General features: G+C 65.5%; 1 protein-coding gene across 1 annotated transcript in view; it reads left to right on the top strand.

Moving 5' to 3' along the window:
* The window catches only part of LOC125345172 (podocalyxin-like protein 2), a 42764-nt gene that overhangs the window by 14354 nt on the left and 16208 nt on the right, over nucleotides 1-12202 (top strand). The window contains 1 exon segment of the mRNA XM_048337396.1: nucleotides 2216-2485. Within this exon segment, the coding sequence (XP_048193353.1) occupies nucleotides 2216-2485 (270 nt within the window).

The following is a 12202-nucleotide window of genomic DNA, read 5'->3' as shown; positions in this document are numbered from 1 at the left end:
GGATGGGGGACGGGGTCGCGGGGGGCGCGGGGATGGGGGCGGGGGCGCGGGCGCGGGGGCGCGGGGATGGGGGACGGGGTCGCGGGGGGCGCGGGGATGGGGGCGGGGGCGCGGGGGGCGCGGGGATGGGGGACGGGGGCGCGGGGGGCGCGGGGATGGGGGACGGGGGGCGCGGGGGCGCGGGGATGGGGGACGGGGTCCCCGGGGACGCGGGGATGGGGGACGGGGGCGCGGGGGGCGCGGGGATGGGGGACGGGGGGCGCGGGGGGCGCGGGGATGGGGGACGGGGTCGCGGGGGGCGCGGGGATGGGGGACGGGGTCCCCAGGGACGCGGGGCCTGGTCACCGCTTGTATTTCCACCCCCAGCGCCTGACCCCGCCACCAGCCCGGCCGGGGCTCAGAGCGCGTGGTGGGCGAGCGGCTGAGCGCGGCTCCGCTGGCGCCCCCCTCCCCCCCCCGCCCCCCTCCCCCCCCGCCGCCCTCGCCGTCGGGAGAGCCCCCAGCTGGGCCAGCTGCACGTGCAGGTGGCGTCAGATTCTCCACGCAGAGTCCTGGCCGCGCTCCTCTGCGCCTGGAGCCACACCTGCCGGGGCCTCCGTGCCTCTCGTTCTGCGCAGGCGTGCCCACGCTGTCCCCTCTCGTTCTGCGCAGGCGTGCCCACGGCGTCCTCCCGCGTTCTGCGCAGGCGTGCCCACGCTGTCCCCTCTCGTTCTGCGCAGGCGTGCCCACGGCGCCCTCCCTCGTTCTGCGCAGGCGTGCCCACGCTGTCCCCTCTCGTTCTGCGCAGGCGTGCCCACGGCGTCCTCCCGCGTTCTGCGCAGGCGTGCCCACGGCGTCCTCCCGCGTTCTGCGCAGGCGTGCCCACGGCGTCCTCCCGCGTTCTGCGCAGGCGTGCCCACGGCGTCCTCCCGCGTTCTGCGCAGGCGTGCCCACGGCGCCCTCCCTCGTTCTGCGCAGGCGTGCCCACGCTGTCCCCTCTCGTTCTGCGCAGGCGTGCCCACGGCGTCCTCCCGCGTTCTGCGCAGGCGTGCCCACGGCGTTCCCTCTCGTTCTGCGCAGGCGTGCCCACGGCGTCCTCCCGCGTTCTGCGCAGGCGTGCCCACGGCGTCCTCCCGCGTTCTGCGCAGGCGTGCCCACGCTGTCCCCTCTCGTTCTGCGCAGGTGTGCCCACGGCGCCCTCCCTCGTTCTGCGCAGGCGTGCCCACGGTGTCCCCTCTCGTTCTGCGCAGGCGTGCCCACGGCGTCCTCCCGCGTTCTGCGCAGGCGTGCCCACGGCGTCCCCTCTCGTTCTGCGCAGGCGTGCCCACGGCGTCCCCTCTCGTTCTGCGCAGGCGTGCCCACGGCGTCCTCCCGCGTTCTGCGCAGGCGTGCCCACGGCGCCCTCCCTCGTTCTGCGCAGGCGTGCCCACGGCGTCCCCTCTCGTTCTGCGCAGGCGTGCCCACGCTGTCCCCTCTCGTTCTGCGCAGGCGTGCCCACGGCGTCCTCCCGCGTTCTGCGCAGGCGTGCCCACGGCGTCCCCTCTCGTTCTGCGCAGGCGTGCCCACGGCGTCCTCCCGCGTTCTGCGCAGGCGTGCCCATGGCGTCCCCTCTCGTTCTGCGCAGGCGTGCCCACGGCGTCCCCTCTCGTTCTGCGCAGGCGTGCCCACGGCGTCCTCCCGCGTTCTGCGCAGGCGTGCCCACGGCGTCCTCCCGCGTTCTGCGCAGGCGTGCCCATGGCGTGCCCTCTCGTTCTGCGCAGGCGTGCCCACGGCGTCCTCCCTCGTTCTACGCAGGCGTGCCCACGGCGTCCCCTCTCGTTCTGCGCAGGCGTGCCCACGGCGCCCTCCCGCGTTCTGCGCAGGCGTGCCCACGGCGTCCTCCCTCGTTCTGCGCAGGCGTGCCCACGGTGTCCCCTCTCGTTCTGCGCAGGCGTGCCCACGGCGTCCTCCCGCGTTCTGCGCAGGCGTGCCCACGGTGTCCCCTCTCGTTCTGCGCAGGCGTGCCCACGGCGCCCTCCCTCGTTCTGCGCAGGCGTGCCCACAGCGTCCCCTCTCGTTCTGCGCAGGCGTGCCCACGGCGTCCCCTCTCGTTCTGCGCAGGCGTGCCCACGGCGTCCCCTCTCGTTCTGCGCAGGCGTGCCCACGGCGCCCTCCCCCGTTCTGCGCAGGCGTGCCCACGGCGCCCTCCCGCGTTCTGCGCAGGCGTGCCCACGCTGTCCCCTCTCGTTCTGCGCAGGAGCGTCCCGGGGCGACCGTGCGGCGGGGACCGAGGAGCCCGGCCCCGAGGGCCTCACGTCCACCTCGCTGCTGGACCTCCTGCTGCCCACCGGGCTGGAGCCGCTGGACTCCGAGGAGCCCAGCGAGGCCCTGGGCCTGGGGGCCGCCGGCTCGGGCTTCCCGGGCGAAGAGAGCGAGGAGTCGCGGATCCTGCAGCCGCCGCAGTACTTCTGGGAGGAGGAGGAGGAGGTGCTGAACGGCTCCGCCCTGGACCTGGGCCCCACCGCAGGTAGGCGCTCACCGGGCCCGCGGGGTGTCGTCCCTCTCCCCCCCGGTTTTCACCGTGCGGCCCGGTCTTCCCGGCGGGCCCGGCTGGCACCCGGCGGCGGAAGAGCCGGTGCCACGGCGGGGCCGGTGGGCGGGGAACACAGGGCGGCTTCTCAGAAAGCCGAGCCTTCGTGTGTAAAGTATGTACTGCGGGCTGGGAAGAGGGCCTCGAGTTAGAGCGCTCGCCTCCTACACATGAGGCCCTGGGTTCGATTCCCCAGCACCACATAGACAGAAAACGGCCAGAAGGGGCGCTGTGGCTCAAGTGGCAGAGTGCTAGCCTTGAGCAAACGGAAGCCAGGGACAGTGCTCAGGCCCTGAGTCCAAGCCCCAGGACTGCCAAAAAGAAAACAACAAAATCTGATACTTAAAATATGTGTTGCTTATTATAAGGACTGACTCATTACAAAAAGAACATGTGAACGTGGTAGAAAATCTGAGCAACAGAAAAATCATATAAAGAAGGGAATCTGAAACACCCATTACCTAGTAGCTGAAGGTTCGTTCATCGCTGCCGGGTGCCCGCAGCGCCCGCCCGCCCGCCCTCCTAGCTTCTCGGGAGGCGGAGCCTGGCCAGAGAAGTCCCGGGACCGCATCTCCAGTTACCCACCCCCAAAAGCCAGAAGTGGAGCTGTGGCTCAAGAGACAAAACGTTGAGGGGCAGTGTGTAGGCTGAGTTCAAGCCTCAGGGCCAGCACACAGACACGCACGCACAAAGTAATAAACTAAATAAAAGGTAATTGCTTCTTATGGTTTTGGGGGAACCCTGTTAGTCGCGTCCACATGGCAAGGCTGGAATGGTAAGGGGCGCCCAGAGTTTACCTGAAGCATCTCACAGTGGATTTCCATGCCATTCAGTGTCCTTGTAGGACCCAAGCTTTAGCAGCTCCGAGTCGAGAGACATCAGACCTTGCTTGGTGCCCGGGCTGGCCTAGGTGTGGTCCCCGCTGTGCTTCCTCTGTAGCTGGGGAGACAGGTGCACAGCCCTGTGGCCTGGCATACGTGGAAGAGCTGGTGTTCCCACTCCTCTGCGGCCGTGCCCCTGGGGTGCCTGCCTGGGCCTGCGCAGCCTCCTTTCATCTGAAAATGACACCACTTGATGGGAGGTGGGAGTCTTCCCGGAGGGCAGCCTCACAAAGCGGGGGTGCACTGGGAGGGCGGGGGGGGCGGGGGGGAGAGCTGACACCGCTCACCGTGGAGAGCCCTGCGGGTCATCGCTTCACCCCGCCCTGCGGCTGTTCCTGCTGCTCGGCTGCTGAAATGGATCCCACGGTCTGGAGCGTTGCTTGCCGCTCTACTCATTCGCTTGTACCAGCATTTGCGAAGCATGCCCTCCACCACCGAGTCGCGTCCCCAGCCCCGGTTTTGCTTTAACTTTTCTGTATAGAGTCCCCCGCTTTTGCCTAGGGCTGGCCTTGGTTTGCACCCTCCTGACACAGTCTTGCGTGTGGCTGGGCCCACAGCCCCGTGCCGCCACACCCGGCCCTTCTTGTTGTCCACGCTGGCCTCAAACCGTAATCGTCCTGAGCAGCCGAGGTGACAGGCATGGCCCACCCCAGCTGGCGGACGGCCTCGGTTGTAATGAACGGAGCCTGTTCTGCTCATGGGCCTTCGGGCTGTGCCATCTGCAGGGCAGGGCCTGGAAGCCAGTGGGCACATGAGCCCCGAGGGGGCAAGGCCTGAGGCCCCACTCACTTCCGCCTTCCTTCCTTCCTTCTCTTCCTTTTTCCCCTTCCTCTTTCCCTCTTGCCTTCTTCCTTCCTCCCGTCTTAGGTAGGTCGTGCCGGCGTGGCCCCCCAAATGCTTAGCTTACAGACTTGGGCAGTTTGGGTTGCTGCTGTCTTGAGGTAGGGTTCACCATGCTACTTTGCCCAGGCTGGCTTTGAACTCCTGGCTTCACGTAAGGCTGTCTGCTCAGACTCTCAAATGCCAGCTCTGTACGCATGTGTCACAGTGCCTGGCCAAAGACAATTGGAGTTCAGCATGAACTGGGTGCAACGTTGCCTGCCTATAATCCCTGCCACCCCACAGGGGGAGGTGGGAAGTGTAAGCTTCACCGGAAAGGAAAAGGCCACATGGTTCAGGAGAAAGGAGTTTACTGGGGGGAGAACAAACTGCCAGCCCACCCAAGATGGAGGCGTGGGGAGACAGAGGGGAAGGGAGAAGGGAAAAAGAGAGAAAGGGAACAAGAGACAGTAAGAAAGGAAAGAGAAAAGGAAAGAGTGGGGACTGTGTTGAGCTGGATTACATAGGGGAAGGCGGGAGGGATGGCCAGGTGGATTGGATGTGAGCTCAGAGGAGGAGGAGGTAAGGCCTCCAGGTGTGCCCGTTACCTAGGTTACTCAGGTACTGGGCGCAGACTCAAGCAGGTGGGGGGCATCTGCGTGGAGCCCTCCCGGGGGTGGGCCTTGCAGGAAGACCCTATTCTCAGGATCCTATTCCCAGAAATGCCTCAGTCCCTATCTGAAAAGCAGCAAGCACGCCATGGGACTGTGTCTGTGTCATCTTGGGAGCATTGTCTGTAGCTAGGGCACTGCTGGGTGATGGCGGAGGAAACAGGGCCAGAGAGCTCCTCAAACTGAGACGCCGCCTTCAGGCACAGTGACGCCTCTGTACGAGATCCCTCAGGCCAGAAGGCTTCAGTCCTTGCTGTCAGGAAGCTTGGAGAAGCCACCCGGTCCACGCTGCTTTCTCTGGGCCTGGGGTTGGCCTTGTGTCGGCCCCATCTGCTGTGGATGCTGGCCCAGAGTTGGGGCAGGAGCCTGCCGGCCACCAGAGTGTGAGCCGGCGCCCTCCGAGCCGGCCGAGGAACCGCACCTGCACTTGTATTCTATGCTCCAACAATGTCAGGTGATTAAAAAAAGTGCCAGTCCTGAGGCTTGGCCTTGGCCTGAGCACTGTCCCGGCTTCTTTGCTCAAGGCTGACACCCTACCGCTTGAGCCACAGCGCCACTTCCGGCTTTTTCTGTGCATGTGGTGCTGAGGAATCGAACCCAGGGCTTCATGCATGCGAGGCGAGCGCTGTACCACTAACCCACATTCCCGGCCCAGGTTATTAAAATTATTAAACACAAAAGAAGAACTTTCAGCTGGGCACCAGTGGCTCACGCTTGTCATCCTAGCTGCTCAGGAGGCTGAGATCTGAGGATTGTGGTTCAAAGCCAGCCCAGGCAGGAAAGTCCATGAGACTCTTCTTAACCACTGGAAAACTGGAAGCGGTGCTGTGGCTCAAAGACACAGAGCACTAGCCTTGAGCAAAAGGAGCTCAGGGACAGCACCCAGGCCCCGAGTTCAAGCCCCAGGACTCACCAAACAAAAAAGGAAGAAAGTATAAATGCCTCTGGTCCCCAGTGACAGCACATGGCAGCGGCGGCCTCTGCAGGATCTGCTGTGCTTTGGGAGAGCGACAGGGAGGTGGCAGCAGGGTGCGTCTGGCAGGCTCACCTCATCCCTGGCATCCGGCTGAGGCGGAGTCGACAGAAGCCAGGACTCCCGAGTCCTTCCCTGCCAGGCTCGGCCCCGCCCTGCCCCGCCCAGCCACGCACTGCCCCACCCCACCCTGCCCCGCCACCCATGACATCCCCACCACGCTCTGCCCCACCCAGCCATGCCCTGTCCCACCACAACCTGCCCTGCCCCCGCCCTACCCAGCCATCCCCACCACGCCCTGCCCCACCCAGCCATGCCCCACCACACCCTGCCTCACCCAGCCATGCCATCCCCACCACGCCCTGCCCCACCCAGCCATGCCCAACCACGCCCTACCCCCACCCCTGCCATCCCCACCACGCCCTGCCCCGCCCAGCCATGCCCTACCACGCCCTGCCTCACTCAGCCATGCCCCACCACGCCCTACACCCAGCCCTGCCATCCCCGCCACGCCCTGCCCCGCCCAGCCATGCCCCACCACGCCCTACCTCCAGCCCTGCCATCCACACCACGCCTTGCCCCACCCAGCCATGCCTCACCACTACCTACCCCCAGCCCTACCATCCACACCACGCCCTGCCCCACCCAGCCATGCCCCACCACGCCCTACCCCCAGCCCTGCCATCCCCACCACGCCCTGCCCCGCCCAGCCATGCCCTACCACGCCCTGCCTCAGCCATGCCCCACCACGCCCTACCCCCAGCCTTGCCATCCCCGCCACACCCGGCCCCGCCCAGCCATGCCCCACCCCGTCCTACCCCAAGCCCTACCATCCACACCACGCCCTGCCCCGCCCAGCCATGCCCCACCACGCCCTACCCCCAGCCCTGCCATCCCCACCACGCCCTGCCCCGCCCAGCCATGCCCCACCACGCCCTACCCCCAGCCCTGCCATCCCCACCACGCCCTGCACCGCCCAGCCATGCCCCACCCCGCCCGACACCCAGCCCTACCATCCACACCACGCCCTGCCCCGCCCAGCCATGCCCCACCAGGCCCTACCCCCAGCCCTGCCATCCCCGCCATGCCCTGCCCCGCCCAGCCATGCCCCACCACGCCCTACCCCCAGCCCTGCCATCCCTACCACGCCCTGCCCCACTCAGCCATGCCCCACCACGCCCTACCCCCAGCCATGCCATCCCCGCCATGCCCTGCCCCACCCAGCCATGCCCCACCACGCCCGACCCCCAGCCCTGCCATGACCCACCACGCCCTGCCCCCACTCAGCCATGCCCCACCACGCCCTACCCCCAGCCCTGCCATCCACACCACACCCTGCCCCGCCCAGCCATGCCCCACCACACCCTACCCCCAGCCCTGCCATCCCCGCCACGCCCTGCCCCACCCAGCCCTGCCATCCACACCACACCCTGCCCCGCCCAGCCATGCCCCACCACGCCCTACCCCCAGCCCTGCCATCCACACCACACCCTGCCCCACCCAGTCATGCCCCACCACGCCCTACCCCCAGCCCTGCCATCCACACCACACCCTGCCCCACCCAGTCATGCCCCACCACGCCCTACCCCCAGCCCTGCCATCCCCACCATGCCCTGCCCCACCCAGCCATGCCCCACCACGCCCTACCCCCAGCCCTGCCATCCACACCACACCCTGCCCCACCCAGTCATGCCCCACCACGCCCTACCCCCAGCCCTGCCATCCCCACCATGCCCTGCCCCACCCAGCCATGCCCCACCACGCCCTACCCCCAGCCCTGCCATCCACACCACGCCCTGACCCACCCAGCCATGCCTCACCACTACCTACCCCCAGCCCTGCCATCCACACCACGCCCTGACCCACCCAGCCATGCCACGCCCTGCCTCACTCAGCCATGCCCCGCCACACCCTGCCCCACCCAGCCATGCCATCCCCGCCACGCCCTGCCTCATCCAGCCATGCCATCCCTGCCACTCGCTGCCCCACCACCCCGACTTGCCCCACCCAGCCATGCCATGCCCCACCACACCCTGCCCAAGCCCTGCCATCCTCATCACACCCTGACCCAGCCATGAACTGCCCCGCCATGCCCTGCCACACCCAGCCCTGCCATCCATGCCACACCCTGCCCGACCCGGCCCTGTTCCACCAACCACTGCCCTGCCCCACCACGCCCTGCCATCCCCGCCACGCCCTGTGCCACCCAGCCCTGCCATCCCCGCCACACCCTGCCCCTCCCTGCCCTGCCCCTCCACGCCCTGCCCTGCCACACCACGCCCTGCCCCACCCAGCCCTGCCCTGCCCCACCCAACCCTGCCCTGCCCCACCACGCCCTGCTCTACCACGCCCTGCTCTGTGCCCCCTCCAGTTCTGCCCTGTGTGTTGGCCACTGGACAGCCTCAGGCTTGGTTCTGAGACCTGTGGGGTGTGGGAACCTGGAAGCACCGCCCTGGGCCTGGAATTGCTTCCCAAGGGTGGAAGTGAGGCTCTACACTCGGAATGCTGCCTTGCCAGGTCCTTCTATTTTTTTAAATCCTGGGGATGAAACCCAAAGGCCCAGCAGGGCAGGGGTGTGCCGGTCACGGGGTGTGCCACCCAGCAGGGCAGGGGTGTGCCGGTCACGGGGTGTGCCACCCAGCAGGGCAGGGGTGTGCCGGTCACGGGGTGTGCCACCCAGCAGGGCAGGGGTGTGCTGGTCACGGGGTACACCAACCCAACTGGCCCAAAGTGTTTGCTTTTAAACCTTTTCATTTATTTGCTTCCATTCCCCTAATGCCTTCCCACCCCGCCCCCCAACTGACTGGACACCGTGGAATGGGCTCGTGTGTATTTGTGGGCTCCTGCCTGCCTGTGGGATCCTGCATATTTGTGGGCTCCTGTGTATCTGTGGGTTTATTGCATCTGTGGGCTCATACACATCTGTGGTCTCGAGGGGCTGGGATGCTCATGCGTGCCTTTGGTCTCGTGTGCACCCGTGGTCTCGTGCGTGCCCGTGGTCTTGTGTGTACCCGTGGTCTCGTGCGTGCCCGTGGTCTCGTGCGTGCCCGTGGTCTCGTGTGTACCCGTGGTCTCGTGCGTGCCCATGGGCTCGTGTGTACCTTTGGGCTTGTGCGTACCTGTGGGCTTGTGCACACCTGTGGTCTCATGTGCACCCGTGGGCTCGTGTGTACCTGTGGGCTCGTGCGTGCCTGTGGTCTTGTGTGTACCTTTGTGCTTGTGCGTACCCGTGGGCTCGTGCGCACCTGTGGGCGCACCTGTGGTCTCGTGTGCACCCGTGGTCTAGTGCGTACCCGTGGGCTTGTGCATACTCGTGGTCTTGTGCGTACTCGTGGTCTTGTGCATGCCTGTGGTCTCGTGTGTACCTTTGTGCTTGTGCGTACCCGTGGGCTCGTGCGCACCTGTGGGCGCACCTGTGGTCTCGTGTGCACCCGTGGGCTTGTGCATACTCGTGGTCTTGTGCGTACTCGTGGTCTTGTGCATGCCTGTGGTCTCGTGTGTACCCGTGGTCTTGTGCACACCTGTGGGGGCACCCATGGGCTCATGTGCACCCATGGTCTCGTGTGTACCTGTGGGCTCGTGCACGCCTGTGGTCTCGTGCGTACCTTTGGGCTCATGTGTACCCGTGGTCTCGTGTGCACCTGTGGGCGCACCCGTGGTCCCGTGTGTACCTGTGGGCTCGTGCGCATCTGTTGGTGCCTACCCTTCCTCATGGCCACAGCGTTTGTCACTCTGTTGTCTCATTTCTGTTTCTTACGTTTGCTCTGTTTGGCCAGGGATGGAACCCAGGGCCTCACTCACGCTGTGCAGCACACTGGACGGCCCAGCCCCCCGAGTATTTCCCTGGTGACCCGCGAGGCCCGCCCCGCAGGCATGCTTCCTGGTGCTGACAGCCTCTTCCCTGTCCCTCTGTTCGTACGGCTCCATTTACCTTCGAGTGTTTTGTGTTAACTCTCAGTTGAATGGCTGGCTTGAGTCACACTCAGTGCGTTTCGGTGAATTGATGTGAACCTGAAGAGACGCGTGCAGGGCCCTTTCTGGGCCTCCGCCCTGAGGCCTGGAGCCGGGGAATGGGCTCGCGGAAGTTCCAGCTGCTGCTGACGGCTGTCCACGACGGCCATGCGGGCCGCACAGGAAATCAGAGCGAAGGCCCCGTGTGCCAGGACACACTGGGAGAGGGGACCTGGGAAAAGCCAGCATGAAAATTATCTGACAGGTTGAGGGACCAGCCGTCAGTGCCGCAGAGAAATAAAAGAAAGGGCGCGCGGGGAGCCGGCGGGCCTGGGCGTGCCGCGTGCGTGCCGCGTGCGTGCCGCGTGCGTGCCGCGTGCGTGCCGCGTGCTTGCCGCATGTTCTGGGTCAGCTGTGGCCCCGGTTCTGTCTCCCATAACTTCCTCACACGCATCTGCTGTGCGTTTCCTCAGTGGGCTTGAGTCCGCTCTTAAGCCTGTGGTGCGCCCGGCCTTTCACAAGACCAGAAGGACGAGGGGAGCACCAGCCCCCGCTCACGGCTCCGCCTCGGGTGGGGACGGAGCGGAGCCGCCTGAGGACGAGGGGAGCACCAGCCTCTGCTCAGGGCTCCGCCTCGGGTGGGGACGGAGCGGAGCCGCCTGAGGACGAGGGGAGCACCAGCCCCCGCTCACGGCTCCGCCTCGGGTGGGGACGGAGCGGAGCCGCCTGAGGACGAGGGGAGCACCAGCCCCCGCTCACGGCTCCGCCTCGGGTGGGGACGGAGAGGAGCCGCCTGAGGACGAGGGGAGCACCAGACCCCGCTCACGGCTCCGCCTCGGGTGGGGACGGAGCGGAGCCGCCTGAGGACGAGGGGAGCACCAGCCTCTGCTCAGGGCTCCGCCTCGGGTGGGGACGGAGCGGAGCCGCCTGAGGACGAGGGGAGCACCAGCCCCCGCTCAGGGCTCCGCCTCGGGTGGGGACGGAGCGGAGCCGCCTGAGGACATGCGGGGTTTCCTTCCCAGGGGTGCTTGGGCAGCTGGTCTCTTAGGAGATGAAAAGAAATCAGCTGAGTTTGTAAGCCTTCACCGCTCGAATGAGGAGAGGAGGGGGGCTGTCTCTGGGGGGACGTTCTTGCAGGTCTTTGCCAGGCCCCTGTCATCGTCTTCCGGGCTCTGTTGGAGCGTGAGGGCCACGTCACAGGTGCTTGGAACACTGGAGCAGAGGTGTGTGGTGTGAACTGAGCCATGGCCACAAGCCCAGCATGGGGCCCAGGCCAATCATTCCCACACTTGGGAAACCAAGGCAGGAGGATTGTGAGTTCTGGTCGGGCCAGCCTATTCTGCTTAGGCCCTGTCTCAAAAAAAAAAAAAAAGTTCTAGAAGGCAGGGTGCCTTCAGGCCAGGAATTTTAGGGTGTCTTCTTTGTAACAATGCCTCATTACAGGGGATGGAGCCAGGGGGACCCAGAAGTCCGGCCCTGAACAGAGCTTTGCGACCACCCTTCTTGTCACTCACCCTGGTCCCAGCCTCAGAAAGCCTGGCTGGGTCACAGAGAGAGGTGGAGTTCAGGCTGCAATCCGAATCCCAATTACTGAGACCTGAGGATCAAGGTTCAAAGCTGGCCTGGGCAGACATTTCTAGGAGACTCATCTCCAATTAACCAGCAAAAAGCATATAGTGGAGCTATAGCTCAAATGGTGGAGCACTAGCTTGAGCTAAGGAAGATTGCTAAGACTTGAGCTCAAGCCCCATGACTGGCACAGAGAAGGAGAAGGAGGAGGAGGAGGAGAAGGGTAAGGGAAATGGGAAGAAGAGGAGGAGGGGGAGGAGGGGGAGGAGGAGGAGGAGAAGGAGGAAGAAGCAAAAGGTAAAGACATTGCTGCTGTGAAGCCAGCCTCTCCTCAGTTGGATTAAATGAGCTGCCCCACAGCAAGCCTCGGGGCTGAGCCAGCACCCTCCCACCCAATGGCTCCAGCCTCCGTCCACCATGAAGCCCGTGTTTGTGAGTGAGAACCCAGTCCCCAGGCCTGGGGGAAGGTGTGGTTTCCACCTGAAGCCACCAGTGCCTTCCACCCCCCAGCTAGGAATGGGCAAGGGAGGCCTGCAAAGGCCCCGCACAAGGCCCCTGGCGGGCAGGCGCTCCTGCTCGTGAGTGTCAGGACTTCTTCATGTGTCCCTTGTGCATCGTGTTCTAGTAACAAGCCATTTCTTTTTCTTCTTGTCGATTGTAGGGCTTGAACTCGGGGCCTGGGCACTGTCCCTGAGCTCTTTTACTCAAAACCAATGCTCTACCACCTTGAGCTACAATGACATTCTGGTTTTGGTTTTTGTGGTTTTGTTTTTTTGTTTTTTGTTTTTTT

Source organism: Perognathus longimembris, unplaced genomic scaffold (genome assembly GCF_023159225.1).
Source record: "Perognathus longimembris pacificus isolate PPM17 unplaced genomic scaffold, ASM2315922v1 HiC_scaffold_5362, whole genome shotgun sequence".
Taxonomy (NCBI): domain Eukaryota; kingdom Metazoa; phylum Chordata; class Mammalia; order Rodentia; family Heteromyidae; genus Perognathus; species Perognathus longimembris.
Note: the sequence above shows the minus strand (reverse complement) of the source record. Positions and strands in the feature narration are given on the sequence as shown.